This window comes from Orcinus orca, chromosome 3 (assembly GCF_937001465.1).
Source record: "Orcinus orca chromosome 3, mOrcOrc1.1, whole genome shotgun sequence".
Lineage (NCBI taxonomy): Eukaryota > Metazoa > Chordata > Mammalia > Artiodactyla > Delphinidae > Orcinus > Orcinus orca.
This window is the reverse complement of record NC_064561.1, coordinates 21419219-21440578: the sequence shown is the minus strand read 5'-3', so window position 1 is coordinate 21440578 and position 21360 is coordinate 21419219. Positions and strand designations below refer to the sequence as shown.

Below are 21360 nucleotides of genomic sequence, written 5' to 3'. Positions count from 1 at the left end.
TATTCCACTGGTTGTTTTGTCTATCTAAAACAAAATGCTACCTTAAAAATAATGAAATTATAATATAATAAATGTCATTAGTAAACATAATACAATATATAATAAATAGCATAATGTGAAATAACAAAATATAATTTACCATATAACAAGGTCAAAGGAGAGCAAAAGTATACAATCACTTGAAATATCCCCCAAAAGATATTTTATAAAATTCAATATTCATTTGTAATTTAAAAGAAAGAGTAAAAAAGGGATAGATGAATGCTTCCAAAATAAGAAGAAATTATATGTCTAAAAGAGAAAGAGGTAAGTGACAGACTTTAGTAACACTGGCAATAAATGCAGGACAAGATGAGGATGCCTGGTATAATGTTAAAGAAAAAGTATTATGTAACATTGTGTTTGCAGCACTGATGAGTTCAGTGAAAAGAGAATCTCATAGAAAAGAGTATCTCGTTCTTCTTAATGTATGTACACTTGTCCATTGCATGAACATAACAGCTTATTTAACCAATATGTTACTGATTTGCATCTGGATTTCTAGGTTTTCATGGAATTTTATTATGCACAGTTGTTTCAAACACTAGGACTTCCTCTTATGTTTATATCTTTTGAAAGAAACACTATCTCCACCGATGATTTATCTGTGCTGGCTGCTAGCTGACTTTGGGTACTTCTCAGTTCTTCCCTTTACCTTCCTAGTCAATATGAAAACGGAAGGCAAGAAGGTCTCCTGTTTAGAGACTGTAAAGATGGGTCTTGGTGATAAAGTCTTGGTGGTAAAGGCTAAAAGTATTAACCCAGAACAAATGTTTTTCCAGCTGTAACTGTGTGTGATTCCCTTGGCCTGATTCCATAGAGGATGTAAGACAAGACTGTAGAATCTGCCCTCAAAGTCCTTTCAGTAGGATGAGCTAAGTCAAGTATGGTGGCATATCCAATTCAAGACAAAATATCACGTCTCCTTTTCTCTCCTGGCAAAACTTGGTGGAGTGAATGTAGAAGTCACTGTATGCTTTAAATTAAAGCAACACAATTAATCTTGTATTGGAAGGTGCTTATTCTGGTCTCTTTGTGGAGACGAATTGGAAATTGTCTAGAAGAAAGAAAATTAGGTTAACCAAAGTTAAACTCATAAAAAATTGAGCATTAATTAAATATCTGTGGTCTATGTTTCTCTTTGATCATAATTTCTCCCAATTTATAGACCTCTTTGATACCTGATTAATCCTTGTCAAAGATGCAGTTAACAATGATTATTACTGTGTATTAGGTTTTGCCTGGGCCCTGAAGAAACTATCCTAAATCACCAGCTATGATTGTCACTTGATTTCCTCACAGAGAACAATCAGAACTCCTTGTCTTAAGTGGCTTGGGATGTGAAACTAGTTAGTCTCTTAGATACTGTTAGAGGACCCTACAGAGCCCATTGGTGAAAGTTTGGAAAACACTGGGCTTCTTAAAATTGATTCTTGTAGTGCTTCAGGAAAGATCACTGAACCAAAAGGATAATGGTGTTTCTGGTTCTGTTGTTAGTGTTCTCCATGGAAACATTGCTGAAGCTTCTGGACTCAATTTCCTTCCCCATGTGTGAATGTCACTGAAAATATCTAACTCCACTCTATCCCCATATAACTTCAGAAACTAAGCAAAATGAAGACTCAAAATTCATTTCAAATAATGAAAGGAATATATAACGTAGAATGGAAGTGGGAAAATACCTGGTTTAAATTCTGGAAAGTACCAACTATACAATTCTGGATAAGTTGCTTCATCTTGCTTAGTCTAATTTAATGCCCATCTCACAGGATGTTATGATGATTAATTTAATATCTTTGTATAACGTACAGTGTTATGTAATTTCTTCTTGTTTTTCTTGAGTAAATTCATATCCTTAAGCAAGTCACTGTAAACAATAGTTACTTGCTTAAATTACTCTTATCTTCTATTATCAGCTGAATTGTGTCCTGCTCAAGTTAATATGTGGAAGTCTTAACCCCCAATACCTCGTAATATGACTGTATTTGGAGATAAGGCCCGTAAATAGGTAACTGAGGTCAAATGAGGTGAAATGGGTGGGCTCTAATCCAATATGACTGGTGTCCTTATAAAAAGAAAATATTAGGACACAGACATGCACAGAGAGAAGACCATGTGAAGACAAAAGGAAAACGTGGCATCTACAAACCAAGAAGAGATACTTGAGAAGAAATCAATCCTGCTGACACCTTATGTCAGATTTCTAGCCTCTAGACCTGTGAGTGAGTAAATTTCTGTTGTTTAACCTCCTCAGTCTCTGGTACTTTGTCATGGCAGTTCTAGGAAACTAATACAACTTTTTATGGCCTCCTTGTCTCATGTTGAAAGTTCAATATTTGGCATCATAGCTAGGAAACAAAAATATCATCTACATTCCTTGTTGTAGTCTTTCTTCCCCATTCTCATTGCTAGTAATTTCCATATTTGGGTCTGTTTTCTGTGCCTTGTAAACAGAGCGTTACGCTCATTTCTGGTCTTACTGCTAATATACAGTAAATGTGCAGATACTGAACAGATTTTGGAGAAGTGCAGCATATAGTTGGCACATGTGTGTATGTGTGTGTATTCATATAATTTATACTTTTTCTCTATTTTCTTCCTTTGGTGTGAGCTAAGATTCTCTGCTTTTGTGACGAGTACTCCTGAATACTAATCCCTGAATTTAATTCACGAAAAATTGCCAAAAATAATAATAATATGGGGAAAGAGAGAGTGATAGAGGGAGAAGAACAAACAATCAGGCAAGGGCAGTACTGTGAATTACTAGGGTCTTATTAATAAGCTTATGTTAGTCTAGAGGAAATGACCGTAAATATCATCAGTGAGCCCAGTTGGTCTTTACTGACTGCTAGACACATCCCTGAGTTCTGTTCTTAGTCTCCAACTGTGTGATTACTACTGTCTGGAAGTATCATTTGAACAACTAAAGTCACTTAATGGAAAAGGAATATGTCTTTAGAGAATCAACAGTAAGTTTTCTATCTGATTACAAAGGAATGTTGACTATCTGGAAACCTCAGTCATATTTGTAAGCAGGAAAGCATTGGCTATTAAAAGTGGATGATGTAAAGAGATGAGCAGAAACTTTGGCGATAGGTATACCTGGATTTAATTCTCACTCCTACCGCTTGGCAGCTGGATAACATTAAGCAAGTTTCCTACCTCCCTGAAATTCACTTAATTCAGTCTGTAAAATGGCATAATAACTTATTATAGCATCCTTTTAGGAATTTTAAATCAGTTATTGAAATAAAAGTACACAATATATAGACAAGTATGGATTCCTCAATAGGTGTTTGACCTTTCATTTCTCCAGTATCCCACCCGCATCAAATAAAGAAAAATACTTTTTAAAAGTTACGAATATTTCATTGTTCTAAAGTTAAAGCCATAAAAATAGAAATAATCAAATGGCCTACTATCATACCATTAGAAGAAAAAAAAAGTGTTCATGAGAGTTCCAGATTAGAATACAAATTTTCCTTAGGCACCTGTTTATGTATGCTATTCTGCTCTTTACAATAAATAATTAAATTTAAAAGACTTAATTCCTCACTTTTAAGACCTTATTAGTTTACAAATTACATATTGACCTATGCTAAATTTTATACCGACCCATGCTAATGAATTCAGTACAGAAAACAAAAAACACTGCACTCAAGCAAACTACATATATATATATATATATATATATATATATATATATTACTTAAATGCATTTATATCCTACCATGTCTCATAAAGCATTGTGGTAACTCACCGGAACAGACAATCAAATATAATGGCAAAAGCACTTAATATAAACAGGGCCAAGGAAACAGACAGAAGATGAAGAAAAGATGAGGGAAATGTGAACAGGAGGAAGTGTAGTTAATCGAGTTGTATGTTTTGACCTTAAGATTCTCTGTGTGGGGACTTCCCTGGTGGCACAGTGGTTGGGAATCCTCCTGCCAGTGCAGGGGACATGGGTTCAGGCCCTGGTCTGGGAAGATCCCACATGCCGCGGAGCAACTAAGCCCGTGCGCCACAACTACTGAGCCTGTGCTCTAGGGCCAATGAGCCACAAGTACTGAAGCCGGCGTGCCACAACTACTGAAACCCCAGCGCCTAGAGCCCGTGCTCCACAACGAGAGAAGCCACAGCAATGAGGAGCCCGCACACCACAATGTAGAGTAGCCCCCACTCGCCCCAACTAGAGAAAGCCCATGTGCAGCAACAAAGACCCAACACAGCCAAAAATAAATAAATTTATTAAAAAAAAAAGATTCTCTGTGGATAAAACAACATGTAAATAATTGGTTACAAAGCCACATTATTTGAAGGTGCCAGACTGCACATTAACAGTCTGACACAAAGAGACAGCACAGGAAAACTATTCAAAGATAAAGATTTTTAAATCTTTGCAGTTTGAAACCTTTTAGAGCAAGTATAATGAGTTCGACACACATTTCAACACTCCACATGTTAATCACATGTTCAAAGCATGTCTCAAAGTCATTGGAAATAGTTGCTGTCTCTGTCTCTGATATGTAAAACAGACCTGTGATGTGTAAAACTCAGGAGGTATTGATATCCACTTTCTGGCATCTGAACAGGAAACAAAGTTGTTTCGCAGTGATAATAAAGAATGAAGTAAATGCACCAGTCAAATAAAAGACAAAGTACTGAGGGAATGTATTAACAAAACGAATCCAACTAAATTCTGGTGACCTGGGGCCTATGATTGTACACACTGCATGGAAATACCCCAGCCTAAATACTGGCATAGGAGGAAGGGTACTGCTAAGCCCATCACAATATAATCCTTTTAAATGTCCCTTTCAAGGTTGTCTCCACTCAACACTGAGTATAGGAAGTCTTCCCATCAGGCAGAAACACTGGCTGTGCAATGATTGACCAAGAAATTAACACACTAATGAATAAATAATGCTAATTTATTTCTATCCCTGACAACGGGAAACAGCACACACTCTGTGTCAATGGTATGTCCTCTTTCCCACTTTTCTAAATGGTCAGTTATGTTTTTCCCTTCATTGCTTTATATCATGTGTGGCAGGCATGATGGGAAATGGCTACCAATGGTTCTGTTATTGATTTCTACCTTCATTTCACTGTGGCTAAAGAAGATACTTTGTATGATTTCAGTTTCTTAAAAATGTATTGGTACTTGTATTGTGGCGTAACATATGGTCTTTCCTGGAGAATGTTCCACGTGTACTTGAGAAAAATGTGTATTCTGCTGTTGTTGAGTGGAGTGATCTATATATGGCTGTTAGGTTTAGTCGGTTAAATGTGTTATTCAGTCCCCCTACCTCTCTACTGATCTTCTGTCTACATGTGTTATCCATTATTGAAAGCAAGGTATTGATCTCCAACTATTATTTTAGAACTATCTATTTCTTCCTTCAATTCTGTCAATGTCTGCTTCACTATTTGGGGGATGTTTGGTACATATATGTTTATAGTTGTTATATCTTCTTGATAGATTGAACTTGTTATCAACATATAGTGGCCTCCTTTTCCTCTTGTGATAGTTTTTGATTTAAAGCTTATTTTGTGTGATATTAATGTAGCCATCCCAGATCTATCTTCCTTCCTTCCTTCCTTCCTTCCTTCCTTCCTTTTTCTTTCTCTCTCTTTATTTCTTTTTGTTACTATTTGCATGGGATATTTTATTCTGTGCTTTAACTTTCAACCAACTTGTGTCTCTTGAAATCAAGTAAGTTTTTTGCGGACAGCATATACTTGGATTATGGATGTTTTTAAAGTCCATTCTGCCAATATTTATCTTTTTATTGGAGACCTTAATCCACTCTTTTAAAAATTACTGATGAGGAAGAACTTAATTCTGTCTGTTTCCTGGTTGTTTTCTGTATGTCTTATGCATTTTTTGTCCCTCATTTACTCCATTACTGACTTCTTCTGTGCTTAGCCGATTTTGTTGTAGTGAACTCTTGATTCCTTTTTCATTTCTTTTTGCATATAGTCTATTGATATTTTCTTTGTGGTTATCGAGAAGATTACATTTACCCTTCTAAAGTTCAACCAATATCATTTGAATTGGAACCAACTTCAAGAGCACACAGAAACTCTGTTCCTCTACAGTTCCATTCCTCCTCCTTACATTATTGTTGTCACAAATTACACCTTTATACTTTGTGAGCCCAATAACGTGGATTTATGATTATTTTATGCATTTGTTTTTTCAATCATGTGAGAAATAAAAAGTAGAGTTACAAGCCAGTAGCACAATACTGGCTTTAGTATCTGCCCATGTATTTATCTTTACTGGAGATTTCTATTTCTTTATACAGGTTCGAGTTGCTGTCTAGTGTCCTTTCATTTCAACCTGAAAGTTCAGTTTAGCATTTGTCATAGGGCAGTGTTAGGAAGTTGTAAAACAAACGCCCTCAGCCTTTGTTTATCCAGGAATGTGTTAATTTCTCCCTAAGTTTTGAAACCAGTTTGGCCAAATATAGAATTCTTGGTGCACAGTTTTTTTCTTTCAGCACTTTAAATATGTCTGGCCTCTTGTTTCCGTGGTTTCAGATAGGAAATTAGCTATGAATCTTTTTGAGGATCCCTGCTTTGTAACAAATTTGTTTTTTCTTTCTCCTTTGGGAGAAAAGATTCTTTCTCTGTCTTTTGGCATCTGAGAGTTTGATCATACTGTTTCTTGTTGTGGGGTTCCTTGAGTTTCTCTTAGTCCTGAAATCAGGCAAAGATTTACAGCAACCAAACACATACTGAACCAGGGAAGAGGCAATTTGAAAATGGCAGGAAAGCTTTGTGGCATTTTTACTTGCCCTTGCCCCATCTACTGTTAGTGTAGTGATGGTCTTAAAGTGGTGGGGTCTTAACGCAGTGATAGTCTTAAAGTAGCAGCAGACCATTCCTAGTATGGGACCCTCAATACTGCTTCAGGAGGGAGCAGAAGAGACCATACTCTCGGATTATTATGTGTATCTGTTCTAACCTGTCTGGGAGTTACCTGAAGGACTGACACAAGATGCTTATCTCTGTCTTAGCTAACCTGGAACACAGTCTGGGAAAGCATTGGTCATTGCTCAAAAAAAGTGCAAGGTGAACTAACAAAGCACAGATGGCTGGGGCAGAAGACTGTGCATTGAAATACAATAGACCACATAAGATGCAGGAGCAAAAGTTGGGGGAGATTCTTTGGGAACTTAGAACATACAAAAAGTACACATGTGTCCAGAGAAATTAAGAAAGCCACATGCATACTCAAGATAAGATGCGTATTCTGAAAACACCAGAGGAGTCTCTAAGCTTTTACCATGGGCTGAGCCCTGAACTCAGTGCAGGTCAGCTAAATGTTGAAGGAGTGATCCAGCAATCTGCACAATGGGGAGAGGTGTGTGGTTTTGAGTGTGCATGTGGATGTGCTTGTGTATATTTGTTTTTGTTTGTCTTAGGTGCAGGAATTCAAGGACATCTCTGTCAAAACATTAGGTAAACATGAACTAAAGGAACAGAGACTTCAGTGCCTACATACGATAAGGAGTACACTCATTGCAAAACTAGTTTGGAAAGGTCCCTAAACAAACAGACTGCTACAGCCTTCAACAATCCAAAGCCCAGAAAACCCTGGGAAAGTGGGAGAATCTGATTTCCATAGACACCACATTATAATATTTGAAAGCCAAATGTTCCACCAAAAAGCTTACAAGGTATACAAAGACATGGAAAAGTATGGTCCATTTAAGAAAACAAATTAATTGATGAAACCATCCCTAAGGAAGCCCAGACCTTTCTCCATTGCATATTCTTGCCTCCTTTGTCATAGATTCTTTGACCATAAGTGCATGGGTTTCTTTCTGGGCTCTCTATTCTGTTGCAGTGATGGATGTTTTTGTGCCAGTACCATACTGTTTTGATTACTGTAGGTTTGTAGCAGAGTCTGAAGCCAGGGAGCATGATTCCTCCAGTTGTGTTCTTCTTTCTCAAGACTGTTTTAGCTATTCAGGATCTTTTGTGTTTCCATACAAACTTTAAAATTATTTGTTCTAGGTCTGTGGAAAATGCCCTTGATATGTTGATACAGACTGCATTGAATCCGTAGATGTCCTTGGGTATGATGGTCATTTTAACAATATTAATTCTTCCAATCCGTGACCATGGTATATCTTTCCAGCTGTTTGTGTCATCTTTCATTTCTTTTATGAGTGTCATATAGTTTCCTGGGTACAGGTTTTTTACCTCCTTAGGCGGGTTTATTCTTATGTATTTTATTCTTTTTTATGCGATTGTAAATGGGATTGTTTCCTTAATTTCTCTTTCTATTAGTTCACTGTGAGTGTATAGAAATACAAAATTTATATATAGAAATCTTTTGTATCCTGCAAATTTACCAAGTTCATGTTTGAGCTCGAATAGTTTTTTGATAGTGTCTTTCAGATTTTCTATGTATCATGCCATCTGCAAACAGTGACAGTTTTACTTTTTCCTTTCCATTTTGGAGTCCTTTTATTTATTTATTTTTTCTTGTCTGATTGCTGTGGCTAGGACTTCCAAAACTCTGTTCAATAAAAGTGGTGAGAGTGGGCATCCTTGTCTTGTTCCTGATCTTAGGGGAAATGCTTTCAGCTTTTCACCATTGAGTATGTTAGCTATGGGCTTGTCATATATGGCCTTTATTATGTTGAGGTATGTTCCCTGTATGCCCACTTTCTGGAGAGTTTTTACCATGAATGGATATTGAATTTTTTCAGAAGCTTTTTCTGCATCTATTGAGATGATCGTATGGTTTTTAGTGTTCAATTTGTTACTGTGATGATAAGAGACCTAAGACAGCTACAGAGGCTAAGTGTCCTTTCCTTCCCTGAATGGGTAGGTATCCTTGTTCTGCCTTCTAATTGAGTTAGTATCTGAGTAAAGAACTGCCAGGTGTCATTTAGTTCACAATACACTGCTGTGGCAATATAGAAATGAATTTGCCTAAGTCATTTGGCTTTTCTCAATTATAGTAAATGAATATACTGAATGAATACTTCAACGTAAGGAAATGTTCTTAAAAATATATTAATGTAGGCAACTTCAGTGGAGAACTGAAAACAAAACAAAACAAAACATTCAGGTAAAGGGCTGAAATAAAAGTACACTCAGTTGTATCCAGTTTCCTCTTGTAAATCTCTCTTTTTAATTTGAGTGGACAGTCACTTGAGAATATCTGACTTGGGGCTAAGGAAATCTAAGCCTTCTTGGCCACACTGTATTCTCCTATGTCATTTAATAAAGACACCAGTTGGGCTGCTGAAAAAAGAGTGGGAAAAATCAATCCCTCACATCCAAAGGGTGGCTCTTGAAAATATGTGTGTTTTTGTAGTTATTTTGCTCTTCTGGCCTCAGAAGTTCTAATCTTAACCTTAGCCCCTCATGGAGAGAGACTTTGTAAACCAATTCCCACATTACTCATTATGTGACCGTTGAAAAAGAGCAACCCAGCTCTTTTCCTGTGCTTTCAACCAGTTATCTTCTTCAAAAATCTGTTTGGATTATTATACCTTAATCTTGCCTGGCAAGGGACTTATGGGAAGGTTCTTATTGTTTGAAAGTTTGGTGCCAGTATCTGCAAAGAAAGAAGAAAGATGTGTTTATCAAACATCCCAATAATGAAGGTGTGTGAAAGCAACTTTTGAAAAAGTTAATCTGTCAGAGTTTAGCCGTATGAGTACATTTTATTTTATTCATTGAAAATAAATAATTATCAAGGAATCCTTTCTAGATTTTCTAGTTTCCCAAAGTTCCCTGTATTCACATTCTAAGAGGAAAAATGGTATTTTAAGTCACTGCTCTCCACCTTATATTATTTATAATCACTCCTCGTGACTTCTTCCTTCCAAGAAACGTGATCCTGAGAAGTGTCCTTTGTTTGTCTTTGTGGAATAAGTGATGAGGATGCGTCCTGGAGACCTGTGAGATGTTCAACTTGTGGCATAATGAAACTAGGATGGAGAGTTCTGGAAAGATCTGGAAAGGTGGCTGGTAGAGTGTGGCCAGATGTGGGAGAAGAGAGACGTACAGAGAGAGGGAGAGGAAATTTTCAGTGGGAGAAAATGAAACAAATAAGTTTTGTTGTGTGGTGTGGGATGCAAGCCTTCCTCTCCCCTTTTCCTTCACAATGTCTTTGTTAAAGACTGTGTTTTTCATTAGTTTTACTAAGATAGGATTTGCCATTTTGTTTGGATACTGAGAATGGACCCATGGGAACAGTTACATTTGGGTTATCTCTGACTATCTTTAATGAAGAACATAAATATTGGCCCCACTATCTATGCACATGCTATCACCATGCCTTTTTTGTTCTCTGTTCATATATCTAAGTCCTCTTGTTTCTTTAAGGTCAATCTCAAATCTCATCTGAAATGTACATTTATTGATAGATTCAACCCATAATGAACTGTCCCTGCTTTGTCCTCCTTAGGCTGTGATTATTTATAAAAACTCATTTTTGAACTTAGAGACTGTCCAATATGATATATTAGTTATTTCACCAGCATATGTTATATCCTCAACACAATTATACACTTTTGTGGGGCTGGGATCAAACATTCTGTAATTTTTCACAGTACTTACACTTACTTTGATAAAAAGCACGTTCATTCACCTAAACATCATTTATTGGGTGTTAATTAAATATCTCAACTCAGTAAATATTGTTTGAATGAATGCATGCATGAATGAGGGAGTATGCAATAGGTAGCCTAATGTACCGCCCAATGTGAGAAAACCAAAAACATAAACACAAAAGCAAGCCAAAAAGTGGACCAGGACTTTCTGTAAAATATCCTGCTTTTTGTTGGATGATGCCATGAAAATCAAGATGCTCCTGAAAGGTCTTAATAGCTGACCAAGAATAGTAAACAATTGAAATTTTCTCAGGCTTCTTCAACCCTATCTCTGGACACATTTATACCTCTCCGGAATGGTATTAAAAGAAGAGATTAATAAAGCTTTTATAGATGAGTTGATAAATCTCTAAAGATTTAAGTCTTCATTGCCTCCTAGGTTTTCTCTATTTTGGGTTTCCAAAAGATTTCAATAAACCACAGGATAATTAAAAATTAGACATTATCTTCCTTACCTTGACATTTTTTGATGGTAAACACCTTTTTATTGTCTCCATAGTGCTGCCGACTTTCCACCAGTACAGTACTTAAGTGAATTTGGCTCTGGATGGTGGGATATATAAGATGTAAACGAATTGTTTGTATATGTTTTAGAATTCTTCTAAAGGGCCTGGCCATGGAAATGCATTGAATATTACTTAAATAACTAAAGTAACTTCCTCAGAATTATTATTCTATTCTGGTTAGGATATATCTGCTCTGGTTTGTTAAAATTTCCCTTTAGAGTGGTTTTAATTTTGTTTCTGATAGGGTCCTAGGATTTATTGCCAGACCCATCCTGCATCTGTTTTTCTTTGAATTACTCTCCTTGCAGTTTCTGATTCATACAGGGCCTTACAGGTTAGTGACAACCTGGCCATCACAACGCTGGGAAGGACAGGCCTACTTTTCAGAGGTGTTGATGTCTTCTGTACCTGAAGGTTTTCAAGAGATATCAATCTTCCTCACCACCGCCCTTGGCCCTCTTAATGGACTAAGCAGTTCCTCATGAAATTTCTGTGGGATATCTGTACCAACTTCTCAATATTGTTCCATCCTGAGTCTAAATTCCTGGCCTCAAGGTAATGTTAGATTTCTAGCTCCAGCCCCTATTTACATAAGGCCTATACTAAGGAACGGAACCCACAGACATCAGCCCGCTCTTCTTTCTCTGGATTTAATTTCTCTGTTACTTTCTGAAACATGCAGGTGTTCCTTTCTTTCTTTTAATCTCAGCTATGTGCTTTTAACTTTTTCAAAACTGACCCAGAATTTACATCTGTCTCCAGTAAGAGTACATTAAATTGAGCTTAGTCTGCTATTCTACTGGCGTATTTGAGATCCAGATAATTTGCTACTTAACTGGATTCAATGACCTGTATATTTCAGGCATCTAAAAGTCACCATGTTCCAAATTTCCCTCCTTATAGTTAGTAATTTTCTTGGGAATCTGGATGAGATTAAATGGAATAAAGTTAGTGAGTGGCCCAGGAATGCCTGAAAGTTTGTTTGTCAGAGTGGCCAGGGAAAGTTAAGCAAGGAAGAAAAGCAAATGAAAAACAGAATCCCATTATTATGGCTGAGTTTACTCCCAGGATTCCATGCAGAGCTCTCTGTAGAGCTGGGTTGGGTTATAACTTATGCCAGAGCTCTACGTGGGGCTGACACCATCTCATGCCAAGCTCTCAGTTCTGGGCTCACGTCATCTCTGGTCCACTTTGTGGAGTGGAAACTTTGGAGGAATGGCCAATGTGTTCCACGGCGTAGGAAGAGGGAAATTGTGAATGTGACTTTCTAAATTGTGGAGGAACTAACCACTGTAAATGTGCCTTGAATTATGTTGTTTAATTTGACCAGTCAAATCAATGACATTCCCCTTGAATGAAATGCTGCTACGTATATGAGCAGAAAAACAAAACTGGTATAAGGAATAGATAGTGGGAAGCAGCCGCATAGCACAGGGAGATCCGCTCTGTGCTTTGTGACCACCTAGAGGGGTGGGATAGGGAGGGTGGGAGGGAGAGAGATGCAAGAGGGAAGAGATATGGGGACATATGTATAACTGATTTACTTTGTTATAAAGCAGAAACTAACACACCATTGTAAAGCAATTATACTCCAATAAAGATGTTAAAATAAAAGTATAAGGAGGTATAAGGAGATGGAGAGACTGGGAGTCTTATTTTCCCACCAATTAACTTTGCCTCTGACCATGACCTTCCCTTTGAGTCTCCTAGACCTTGGGGATGATCGGAACCCCTTGGGTTGGGTGACGGCAACCCCATCTTCACTAGAACCTCTATAGTTAACTTTGATTTTTCCCACTCCGTCTATCCATCCCATGTATGCAGTCAGACATTTGATCTTGGACTTTTACTGACAAAATGTGCTTGAATATAACCATTTCTTTTCAGTCCCACTGCTACTGTTGTCACTGCCTTAACTAGGGCTTTATCTTTAAGTTCTTTATATAAATATATAAATATCTATGTATAAATATATACAAATAAATAAAATATATTAATTCTGATGATTTTAAAGTCTTTTCTTGATAAAGACTTTTCCTGATAAAGATACACAATATCTTATATAAATATTTTTGTATAATCTGTCCTTTTCTTAGAATTTTAGTCATATGATTCTATCTCTTGGTTTGTCTAGAACTTTTTGATTGAATGCTGGCTATTTTATTTGGCTTTTTGTTGTTTTTCTCAGTGGAAACGTTGTTTTGCTTCAAAATATTTTATTCTACCTGGAAGTAGCAAATCTTCAAATTACAATTTTTTAAATGCTTTCAAATATCAATACTATAGGTGTCACAAAATCTAGAAAAATGACATTTAAAAATGAACTACTGCCAGATGTGTCTCTATAAAACTTTTCCCCCACTCTTTTAGCTATATATTCTTTAACTGCCTCCTCATACGACAGTTTATGTATTTTCGAAATCAAATTTTAAGAAATAAACTTTGTAGTTTTTAGACATAGATTTCTTGTAACATGGTTGATTAGAATTTGCTTCTAGTTATTAATAGTTTAGAAAAGTTTATTTCAGCTTCACAATTTATTACTGATAATGTCACATTAATTTTCATTGTTAACTTTTGAGAAAACCTCTAAGGATTACTTCCTCATAAATATTTACTATTATAAATGCATTACTGATTTCAGTACTGCTATAGGTTTGTGCATTACAGAGATTCTGATAAAATACTCATTCACACCATTCCATTACACACATTGTTCATGGAGTATATTCATTCATTTATTTATTTATTTATTTATTTATTTATTTATTTTTGGCTGTTTTGGGTCTTCGTTGCTGTGCGCAGGCAGGCTTTCTCTACTTGCACGGAGTGGGGGTTACTCTTCGTTGCGGTGCACAGGCTTCTCATTGCAGTGGCTTCTCTTGTTGCAGAGCATGGGCGCTAGGCACGGAGGCTTCAGTAGTTGTGGCTCGCAGGCTCAGTAGTCGTGGCTCACGGGCTCTAGAGCGCAGGTTCCGTAGTTGTGGCACACCGGCTTAGTTGCTCCGTGGCATGTGGGATCTCCCCAGACCAGGGCTCGAACCCTTGTCCCCTGCATTGGCAGGTGGCTTCTTAACCACGGCGCCATCAGGGAAACCTCTGGAGTATATTCTTGACAGAAGAAAATTTCCGTTTTGACTAAGCATTGATGAAAACTGAATCTTTGACTTATCTTTCACATGCCTGATGATTGAAATAATTTTCCACAGAATAGCTTCTGGTTTTGTACTTTTCAGTTCTTTTTTTCTTCTTCAAACGCACATGCTTTGAGAGCTGTGAAGTGCAAGACATGGCTATATTGTAAGGTGGTTTTTGTCCTTATGCTTCTGTGTCTTGTGCTAGTTAAGTCAGTAGAGTAGTCAGTATGAGTACTGGAAGTTATTCCTGTAATGGGATAGTATATAGTCAATTACATATGGTGGTGTCTGAAAGTCACATAATAGCCTCACTTAAAACATCTCCTTAGGGCTTCCCTGGTGGCGCAGTGGTTGAGAGTCCACCAGCCGACGCAGGGGACACGGGTTCGTGCCCCGGTCCGGGAAGATCCCACATGCCGTGGAGCGGCTAGGCCCGTGAGGCATGGCCGCTGAGCCTGTGCGTCCAGAGCCTGTGCTCCACAACGGGGGAGGCCACAACAGTGAGAGGTCCGCGAACCACAGAACAAAAGAAAATCTCCTTAGCCAGATTTCAAAAAAGCCTGTGGCCATTCCAATATGATCCAACATAGCAGAATATGATAGAAGGAAAATTGGCAAAGAAAGAGACGCTGGTCTTACCTGATGGAAGTTAAAATATCTCACTTTTGACAATTTTGCAAAAACCTATAATTACGTGAATTAATTTCTAGGGTTCTTCATAGGACCTAAAGAGGAACCCATAGAGTTGTGGAAGAACAATAGAAGCTGCTGTGATGAGAAGCCCGGGCACCGCAACAAAGAGTAGCCCCCGCTCGCCGCAACTAGAGAAAGTCTGCACGCAGCATTGAAGACCAACGCAGCCAAAATAAAAATAAATAAATAAAAATAAATAAATTTATTTTTAAAAAAGTAATACTCAGGTTTGAGGCATGAGAAATATGAGAAATTAGCTAATCCTTTCAGAACTTTTAAAATATCAAACTCAGTCTCTAAGATTTTAGCATTATATACAACATCGGTTACTTATTAGTGGTTTGGGAAGGCCAATTTAAAATTTTCTGATCTTACTGTATTGAAATTCACGGCCCTAATGTTTTCCACATTGACTATATGAATGATGAAGTAAAGTCAATCATGTATTTCCTTTCCAACTGGGCAGAAAACAAAATTTTGAAAAGTGTTTGGACTACTGACTTCTGATTTCTTCTAAGGCAAGTGTATAGGTAATTTTTATTCCCTGATTAGGAGAAAAATGGTGGAAGAGGGCAGGGTTAAGAATTAAGAGCGTGAGAGTTAGATGACCAACCAGAGTTCCTAAGGTTCGGTGCCTGTAACTGTCGCCGCCGCTTAAGCCTGCCAAAGCAGTGGTATGGCTGCTGCCCTCGTATTTGCTACCTCTAGAAACATTCTTGCCAGTAGTGGCGGCAGCGGGACTCAATTACCCCCTTTTCTCACTCTCTGCAGACCCTCCAGATGGCGTCTTCTGTGGGCAACGTGGCCGACAGCACAGAACCAACGAAACGTATGCTTTCCTTCCAAGGGTTAGCTGAGTTGGCACATCGAGAATATCAGGCAGGAGATTTTGAGGCAGCTGAGAGACACTGCATGCAGCTGTGGAGACAAGAGCCAGACAATACTGGAGTACTTTTATTACTTTCATCTCTACACTTCCAGTGTCGAAGGCTGGACAGATCTGCCCACTTTAGTACTCTGGCAATTAAACAGAACCCTCTTCTGGCAGAAGCCTATTCGAATTCGGGGAATGTGTACAAGGAAAGAGGGCAGTTGCAGGAAGCAATTGAGCATTACCGGCATGCATTGCATCTCAAGCCAGATTTCATCGATGGTTATATTAACCTGGCAGCCGCTTTGGTAGCAGCAGGCGACATGGAAGGGGCAGTACAAGCTTACGTCTCTGCTCTTCAGTGCAATCCTGATTTGTACTGTGTTCGCAGTGACCTGGGGAACCTGCTCAAAGCCCTGGGTCGCTTGGAAGGAGCCAAGGCATGTTATTTGAAAGCAATGGAGACGCAACCGAACTTTGCAGTAGCTTGGAGTAATCTTGGCTGTGTTTTCAATGCACAAGGGGAGATTTGGCTTGCAATTCATCACTTTGAAAAGGCTGTCACCCTTGACCCCAATTTTCTGGATGCTTATATCAATTTAGGAAATGTCTTGCAAGAGGCACGGATTTTTGACAGAGCTGTGGCAGCTTACCTTTGTGCCCTAAGCTTGAGCCCAAATCATGCAGTGGTACATGCCAACCTGGCTTGTGTATACTATGAGCAAGGCCTGATAGATCTGGCAATAGACACCTACAGGCGAGCTATTGAGTTGCAACCACATTTCCCTGATGCTTACTGCAACCTAGCCAACGCTCTGGAAGAGAAGGGCAGTGTTGCCGAAGCAGAAGATTGTTATAATACAGCTCTGCGGCTGTGTCCCACCCATGCAGACTCTCTGAATAACCTAGCCAATATCAAAGGAGACCAAGGAAACATTGAAGAGGCAGTTCGCTTGTATCGTAAAGCATTAGAAGTCTTCCCAGACTTTGCTGTTGCCCATTCAAATTTAGCAAGTGTATTGCAGCAGCAGGGAAAACTGCAGGAAGCTCTGATGCATTATAAGGAGGCTGTTCGAATCAGTCCTACCTTTGCTGATGCCTACTGTAACATGGGAAACACTCTAAAGGAGATGCAGGATGTTCAGGGAGCCTTGCAGTGTTATACTCGTGCCATTCAGATTAACCCTGCACTTGCAGATGCCCACAGCAATCTGGCTTCCATTCACAAGTATTCAGGGAATATTCCAGAAGCAATTGCTTCTTATCGCACTGCTCTGAAGCTTGAACCTGATTTTCCTGACGCTTATTGTGATTTGGCTCATTGCCTGCAGATTGTCTGTGATTGGACAGACTATGATGAGCAAATGAAGAAGTTGGTCAGCATTGTGGCTGACCAGCTGGAGAAGAATAGGTTGCCTTCTGTGCAGCCTCATCATAGTATGCTCTATCCTCTTTCTCATGGCTTCAGGAAGGCTATTGCTGAGAGCCACGGGAACCTCTGCTTGGATGAGATCAGTGTCCTTCATAAACCACCGTACGAACATCCAAAAGACTTGAAGCTCAGTGATGGTCGACTGCGTGTAGGATACGTGAGTTCTGACTTTGGGAATCATCCTACTTCTCATCTTATGCAGTCTATTCCAGGCATGCACAATCCTGATAAATTTGAGGTATTCTGTTATGCCCTGAGCCCAGATGATGGCACAAACTTCCGAGCGAAGGTGATGGCAGAAGCCCATCATTTCATTGATCTTTCTCAGATTCCATGCAATGGGAAAGCAGCTGATCGCATCCATCAAGATGGTATACACATCCTTGTAAATATGAATGGTTATACCAGGGGTGCTCGAAATGAACTCTTTGCTCTCAGGCCAGCTCCTATTCAGGCAATGTGGCTGGGCTACCCTGGGACCAGTGGCATGCTTTTCATGGATTATATCATCACTGATCAGGAAACTTCACCTGCTGAAGTTGCTGAGCAGTATTCTGAGAAACTGGCTTATATGCCCCATACTTTCTTTATTGGTGATCATGCTAATATGTTCCCTCACCTGAAGAAGAAGGCAGTCATCGATTTTCAGTCCAATGGGCACATTTATGACAATCGGATTGTGCTGAATGGCAACGACCTCAAAGCATTTCTTGATAGTCTCCCAGATGTGCAGATTGTCAAGATGAAATGTCCTGATGGAGGAGACAACGCAGACAGCAGTAATACAGCTCTTAATATGCCTGTCATTCCTATGAATACTATTGCAGAGGCAGTTATTGAAATGATTAACAGAGGACAAATTCAGATAACAATTAATGGATTCAGTCTTAGCAATGGACTGGCAACTACCCAGATCAACATTAAGGCTGCCACTGGAGAGGAGGTTCCCCATACCATTATTGTAACCACACGTTCTCAGTACGGGTTACCGGAAGATGCGATTGTCTACTGTAACTTTAATCAGTTATATAAAATTGACCCATCTACTTTGCAGATGTGGGCAAATATTCTGAAGCGTGTTCCCAATAGTGTACTGTGGCTGTTGCGTTTTCCAGCAGTAGGAGAACCTAATATTCAACAGTACGCACAAAACATGGGCCTTCCCCAGAACCGTATCATTTTTTCACCTGTTGCTCCTAAAGAGGAACATGTTCGGAGAGGCCAGCTGGCTGATGTCTGCTTGGACACTCCACTCTGTAATGGACACACCACAGGGATGGATGTCCTTTGGTCAGGGACACCCGTGGTGACTATGCCAGGAGAGACTCTTGCTTCCCGAGTTGCAGCTTCCCAACTCACTTGTTTAGGCTGTCGTGAGCTTATTGCTAAAAATAGACAAGAATATGAAGACATAGCTGTGAAACTGGGAACTGATCTAGAATACCTGAAGAAAATTCGTGGCAAAGTCTGGAAGCAGAGAACATCTAGCCCTCTGTTCAACACCAAACAATACACAATGGACCTAGAGCGGCTCTATCTACAGATGTGGGAGCATTACGCAGCTGGCAACAAACCTGATCACATGATTAAGCCTGTTGAAGTCACTGAGTCGGCCTAAATAATGACTGTGTGCACAGGAGAATTACCCTGTACCTGAGCCTCAACCTTCTGGGGGAAAGGGAACTACTTTTTCCTTATCTGTACAATACCATGCTGCAGATGGGTGACAGACAATGATAAGAAATAGCACAGCCAGACTTGCTTCCTGCATGATCACGATCACGATAGGGAGAGACACAAGAGATGGGAAACTGCTGTTCCTCAAGGAGTCTCCATAGAATTTTGCAGCAGCCAGGTGTCTGGAAGGTCTGGAAGGTAAGTGTGGAAGGTCTGATCTCCCTTGGTCTTCCATGGGATGGATGGTTAGTGTGGAATGGAGATAGAGATTGCCCAGCCGTTTTGTGATTATCATGGATTGATTGAGTCTTCTGAATTAATATTTTTCTTTATATTTTGGGTATTGGAGCTTTTAAAAATGTTTGGTTTCAGGTATTTTTATTCATGTGAAGTGTGTATGATTCTCTTGAGATAAGGTTTTAAGCTAAAATATTCCTTGTTTTAGTTTCTGAACTCTACAGATAAATGGGGACTTTGCTTGTGTAGTCTTTTTGTAGGTTTTATAAACCACTTGAGCCTATATCAGTCATTTTAGTGTCTGACATAATGTTTGGAACTATCAGTGCTATGTTGGTTTATAGATGATGGCTTAAATTCTTTTCCTGGTCCGTTTCCTTCTTCCCCTCCCCCCACTTTAAAAATTCTCCTGTAACTTGGCTAACAAAAAACCAAGTCTGATTCAAAACCTCCCAGAGTGTTTCTCTTAACCGCATCATCTGGTGCCAAATGAAGATTCTTAGGAGTGATTATTAATTCTGAAGGGCACAGTTGTGGTACTGTCACTGATGATAATAATAATGGATTTTTGGCCTAGAGTGTTGACCTATTTCACCAGTGTTTTACCGTTGACTGCCCCTCTATGCTGCTTCCAAAAGTGATAGTGTGTGTTAAGATTTTTACTTTCATTTCTAATGTTTGTTTGTTTGTTTTAGTGAGTCCTGTTCTTCCTTTTTCTTTCAGCAGAAATGAAATCCCAGGTAAGTATAAGTATTCAAATATTTGATCAGTAAGTCACAGTTATCTCCAGTACATTAAATAACTTTCATCAAAAAACATGTTATAGGTAAAAAGCTCTGAAGGACCAGCTATGTATATGATAATTATGTTTCAGACCTTCTAGGGTATTATATATAATAACTTGTTTTCTGGACGTGGTCTTGAAGTCTTTATGGATCCAACCTCAGTAGTAGTGAACTGCACTGCTACTTGGTTTGGAGTACAAATTAGCCTCTAGCCCTCCTGGAGGTTGAGTTTTTGGTATTGAAAACCATAGGAATGAAATTATTGTATTTCAGCAAAGGATCGAGGGCTTGAGGCTTAAACAAGGCAACATATGTGTGGGAAGCAGTCAGCCTTGAGAGCAGGTAAGGACATGCCAGGCATGCGGCCGCTGCTCGAAGGGACTGTCCCTACTTGTTCCCCTCCTTGTTCCATTCCATGGGAGATAAATCACCAGGGCCCAGAGATCAGAAAGAATGTAAAATGAGACAAGCAAAGCTGTCTCCCCCCTGCACATGCAGGTTATTTTTGATGCTTCTGGGTTTATGGGTTTCCTCCCAGGGAAGTTAACCTTGAGCCGAGACAGTCTGTAGATAATGTAAACCACCATCTGGCAACCTTCCGATTTCTAGTCTATATAATCTGCAACTGTAGCATAATAAAATTTGCCTTGCAACCATCAGTTGTCTTGGTCCTTCTGACCCCATCCATCGGTGCTACTTCAGTTCCTTACCCCTTCCCTTCTGACCCTGGGCGGTGAGATGCTCTTTCTCCGGCTGGTCCTCGGCAAGTGGCACTCGAACAGGGACCTGAAGCGTGAAGGCAATTAAAAGAAAAAGAAAGTGCAGGTAAGAGAACCCTTATGCAAAATATGTGTGGCCACCAGTAAAAGTGAAACGAATAGAGCCATGAGGCAATAGTCAGAAGTAAAATAAGATGAGGCAAAAGGCCTCAAAGTAGTGTGAATTATTTGCTCAGGTTTTACTTTCGATGCTTAAAGCTCGGGGTAATAAAGTTTCTACCTCACAGTTGACTGAATTTTTACAGCATATCCATGGTGTATCTCCCTGGTTTCCTGATGGCGGCTCTGGTGACATAGAAATCTGGCAGAAAGTTGGAGAAGATTTAAAAAATTATTATGAGTCTCGAGGGCCTACTCATACTCCTGTTGTTACATATAGTTTGTGGAATGTGATAAAAATATGTTTAGATGCTTCTCATGATAGTGTTGATTTGAATGTAAAGTCAGAAAAACATAAGCCTCTGACAGAAGGAGAGACTGTATTATCAGCTACTGTGTCGCCGCTTCCTAAACCGAAAGAGCTAATTAATTTCAATAGTTTAGATGAAGAGGAAC

At 39.0% G+C, this 21360-nt stretch overlaps 1 protein-coding gene and 1 long non-coding RNA gene across 6 annotated transcripts in view; one reads left to right on the top strand and one right to left on the bottom strand.

Annotated features, from left to right (window-relative positions):
* Positions 1–9367: 9367 nt before the first annotated feature.
* On the bottom strand, positions 9368–20891 carry LOC125963867 (uncharacterized). 3 transcript variants are annotated; one of them, XR_007476291.1, is made up of 3 exons: positions 17947–18079; positions 15774–15942; positions 9368–9628 (listed from the first exon to the last, which is right to left on the bottom strand). It is a non-coding gene; the product is annotated as an uncharacterized LOC125963867 (long non-coding RNA). The 3 variants fall into 3 exon arrangements; XR_007476290.1 differs by lacking the exon at positions 9368–9628 and adding an exon at positions 14281–14578; XR_007476289.1 differs by lacking the exon at positions 9368–9628 and adding an exon at positions 20737–20891 and having other exon boundaries at positions 15806–15942.
* LOC125963843 (UDP-N-acetylglucosamine--peptide N-acetylglucosaminyltransferase 110 kDa subunit-like) overlaps positions 15805–21360 on the top strand; it is a 303144-nt gene continuing 297588 nt past the window's right edge. For 2 of the 3 annotated variants that reach the window (XM_049707414.1, XM_049707416.1), the window contains exon 1: positions 15805–19215. In XM_049707414.1, the coding sequence (XP_049563371.1) occupies positions 15805–18945 (3141 nt within the window). In that variant the 3' untranslated portion in view covers positions 18946–19215. Of the gene's footprint in view, positions 19216–19936; positions 20137–21360 lie in introns of those variants that run through there. The other variant, XM_049707415.1, reaches the window with a different exon arrangement.